The sequence below is a fragment of the Zophobas morio genome, unplaced genomic scaffold, assembly GCF_036711695.1.
Source record: "Zophobas morio isolate AGI-343-1 ecotype UQ-CSIRO unplaced genomic scaffold, CSIRO_AGI_Zmor_V1 ptg000023l, whole genome shotgun sequence".
NCBI lineage: Eukaryota > Metazoa > Arthropoda > Insecta > Coleoptera > Tenebrionidae > Zophobas > Zophobas morio.
This window is the reverse complement of record NW_026972128.1, coordinates 3267342-3271330: the sequence shown is the minus strand read 5'-3', so window position 1 is coordinate 3271330 and position 3989 is coordinate 3267342. Positions and strand designations below refer to the sequence as shown.

At 33.3% G+C, this 3989-nt stretch overlaps 1 protein-coding gene across 2 annotated transcripts; it reads left to right on the top strand.

Annotated features, from left to right (window-relative positions):
* Positions 1 to 2175: 2175 nt before the first annotated feature.
* LOC135134415 (uncharacterized) lies at positions 2176 to 3573 on the top strand. Of its 2 annotated transcripts, none has more exons than XM_064063096.1 (5): positions 2176 to 2369; positions 2445 to 2839; positions 2899 to 2945; positions 3012 to 3224; positions 3303 to 3573. In XM_064063096.1, exons 4-5 carry the CDS (start codon positions 3122 to 3124, stop codon positions 3500 to 3502), a joined length of 303 nt encoding a protein of 100 aa, XP_063919166.1. In that variant the 5' UTR covers positions 2176 to 2369; positions 2445 to 2839; positions 2899 to 2945; positions 3012 to 3121; the 3' UTR covers positions 3503 to 3573. The 2 variants fall into 2 exon arrangements, 1 of the variants encoding a protein (XP_063919166.1); XR_010281301.1 differs by having other exon boundaries at positions 2180 to 2369.
* Positions 3574 to 3989: the final 416 nt, after the last annotated feature.

The window sequence follows — 3989 nt, the reverse complement described above, 5'->3', positions numbered from 1 at the left end:
GAAGGAAAGCCATTGACACTGTTTTAGATAACAAAGAGATATTGAAGCTGAAGAAGAAGAAAGAAGCTGCAAAGAAGTCTTGTCAGCACTCAATGAATCGGCAGGTGAAAACACCGAGGGAAACGGAAGGTAGCCTATTGAAGTGGTGCCTGATAAATCACCACGAGCGAAGAAAGCACAGAGAGAAATTAATCAAACTTTGTAAGTTTAAGTAATTTTTGTGATGGCGTTAATATTAATTAGCTTGTTGTTACAGCAATTGAAGAGGAAAGACTCCAAGCAGAGTTAAGGCGAATCGAAGCGTTGCTCGCCTAGGGATTTTAAATATTTTTGTAATATTAGTTTTATTACATGTAAATATTTTATTTTTAAATAATAAGCAGTTAAAAATTAGTTGTGTCTTTTTATTGGAAAAAATTTAAAAAGCGCCGACGCTGTCAAAATAATCATACCTATATATTAGAGCTTATCAAGGACATTAAAGTACTAAATAGAATTAAATACTGTTTGCTAGGAAACTAACAATATAAAGTTTGTCTAGAATTATAAGAATTTTATGGACTCCCAAAGTTAATTCGTTTTACAGCCCTGTTGTCAATTGTATTGTACAGCTGAAGAGCGGGGCGAACTCAGGTACAGAAAACATCGGCTTTCCCCTGACAGGCTCTTTACCTGTACAATAGAATTGACGCCTGGGCTGTAAAACGAATTACGTTGGGAGTCCATAAAATTCTTATAATTCTGGACAAACTGTACACAATAGTCAACTTCTAAAGAAGGGATGATGCGGTGTGGACCAAAAGGTATTTTGTTTGGAGATGGGCGGTTATCATCGGGTTTGTTATCGGATGGCTAATCCCTTTGTCAGAGAATATAAAACAAATTTTACTAATGATTTTAAACACTTGTTGAATGCCGTTTGCTTCCAAGTGGTATTATTATAAAGTTATTAATATTATTTTAAATTTACATCGATTGAAAAAGTAATGTATATATACTCATCAGTGCCACAAATACATTTTCTTGTTTCTTTTTATCTTAAATTTTTTATTTCATATGTAAATACATCCGGTCACCACGTCTAGCTCTGTGGAGTTTTTAATGGAATTTTAGAATGTAATATCTCTAGTATTAGTAGAATTATTGTTACGAAATTTCAAATATAACACAAATTTCTTTATGTAACTTTTATTCAGTTTTTTTTTATAGTTTATTATCAAAGCCCATGTTATTGCTGAAGACGCTGCTTTTAGAGTATCCCATTTCCGTTGAAAAAAGTCGACAATGTTTATGGGAGTATTTATTACAAAATTTTATAAGCTGAAAACACTGGTCTTAATCGCGTACCAAAATTTCGATAAATAATTAAAATTTTAATTTTTAAAGATTCGGCCTGAAAAATGTTACCAACATTTTCAGATTTACAAAGTGATTTACCTTCGGACCGCAAAGACCACAAACTTATCTATACGCCATACTTTGATGTTCCAATTGGATTTGTATTTTTAATGTCTATTCCAAGCGCCTGCGATACGCCACTGATGAAAGGTGAACTGTCAGATCCAGATGACTCATTGTGCTACTTCGGAACCGTGACGACTTTATTAAGGTTCTGATAAAAATTAAATTTAGAGAACTGACAGATTATAAACATAATTATCTTGGGATTATAAGATTTATAATTAAGTACATGACAACGAACTTTAATAAACTATGGGTAACTATCAGTGAAAAAAAGGTCTGTAACAGTATAATTATAAAAAATAAGAGCATGTCGAATTGCACTAATTTGATTCTTTTTGGAAAAAATATTGAAAAGAATTTGAATTTAGACATATCGGAAAAACCATTAACTTTTTGTGGACAAACAGATTTTTTCTGTCAATCATTCGTCCATAGCGCTAATAATTTGATAGAAAAAAATTGTCGAAGCTTAGATTTAAAAATTTTTTGCAATTTTTGCTTTCTGATAACCTTCATACAGCAGTTCACGATCTGCGGGGGCGTAAATTCCGCGAGGGTGCGTTCCGCAGTCATACGGACAGTATATGAGTGTATTATTTAATAATAATTTAATAAGTTAGGCCCGGTTTTACAAATGTCCGGTTCAACACGAGTTCAACTGAACTTGAGTTCAACTGAACTGAGGTTCAATTTATGCGTCCGTTTTACAAACACCGCTATCGTCCGGTTCAGCTGAACCACAAATTTCCTTAGGTTGGTAGCGCGCACCCGAGAATCTGACAGTTGAGACCACGTTGGGAGCACGTTGGAAGTGTGTTGTTGTTGTCATCTATGTCATCATGTCACATTATTATAAATTATTTGTGACAAATTCTGCAAAGTAATTAGTTTTTTGCGTTACTGGGGTACGTATATGTGTATATGTAACATTTGCTCGTTAATAGTAGATGATTATGATGGTTTTTAACATTTCGTTTCAGATGAGTAATACACGTGCTCCGAATTTTACAAAATCCGAAGAAAACTTGCTCCTATCTTTAGTAAGCAAGTATAGAAATATTCTGGAGTGTAAATTGTCCAACACTGATGCAAATCAAAAAAAAAAAAAATCAGTGTTGGAAGAAAATTGAAGTAGAGTTCAATTCTTTATCTGGCCAGACCTTCCGGGATCACAAAGTTTTGAACAAAAAGTACGACAACATTAAGAAGAGGACAACGAAAAAATTTGCTGACGAGAAAGCCTATGTCGGTGGTACTGGGAGAGGGTCACAACAAAGTATTGAGGCCACCGATGTTGATGTGGCTGTAAAAGAAATTCTCGGGGCCAAACCAATGGGGCATAGCAGCGAATTTGATGGCGATTCCGAAACAACCTGTAATAAGTATTTTTATGAATAATATGTATTGTAAAATTAAAATGTTGATGCTTTTCAGCATTCCAAAGTAACAGCGGTATAATCTGTCTGATGACGAAAATGATGGTAAATACTTTTTATCCTTACATACACTTTATTCAGAAATTTTTTACTATTTTTTCTTTATTTCAGATTGTTTTATGCCAAAAGATCAAACCGGAGCAATTTCGAGAGAAGTGCCTGTTATGGATAAAATAAGTGGTCCCAATAAAGAAAGTGGTAAACATTAATAATAATCAAATATGGTTATTTTTGTAGAAAATGGTCAAACTGGGAATTGGGCTAAATACTCCCCCAAAATCTTGAAGCAAAACAAATTTTCAGCACTCACGCCATATCGTAGAGGTATTATATGTATATATATTTATATTAAAAAATGTTTGACACTTGTCTTAAAACTTTATTAATGTATTGTTTGTATAGGTAAAGGAAACCAGACAAGTGATAATTTAGAGCAATGTGCCGCTGCCAAAGAACTTGTCGAACTAAGTCGAAAGGAATACATCCAAAAGGAGCAAGAGTTTAAATTAAAAGCCATGAAAGAGAAACATGAACTAGAAATGCAAATTATGAGAGACAAAGCTGCACTTGAATTAGAAGTAATAAAGCAGAACACCAAATGAAGATTGAAATATTAATTGCCCAAAAATTTAATATTTTAAATAATAAAACTTAAATAAATAATTACATTACATTTTATTATTTACTGCAACTAAAAACGAAATCAAAAAAAGCAAATGAGTAAAATATTCTCTGATGAACTGGTTCCGTACAAAATTGTTCTGATTATAATTGCCACTATATTCTCCAATGTTTTCAATTAGAACATCGTTCACAAAATTCACTGCTGCTTCTTCTTCTGCGTCCACTGGCGGTTCTTCTTCATTTAAAATAATTGCAATGTTGTGTAAAACTGCTGTTGCCACAACCACTGCCTCTAATTTACACATTTTTAAACGAATTCCAAAAGCCAATGCTGGAAAGCGTCTTTTCCACACCCCAAAACATTAATTATTTGAGAAGCTGTTGCTTTACTAATCCCTATAAAGTCACCAGCAACTTGCAGAAAAGATCCAGTGGCAAGGAAACGTGAAGTCACAAGTAGCATTT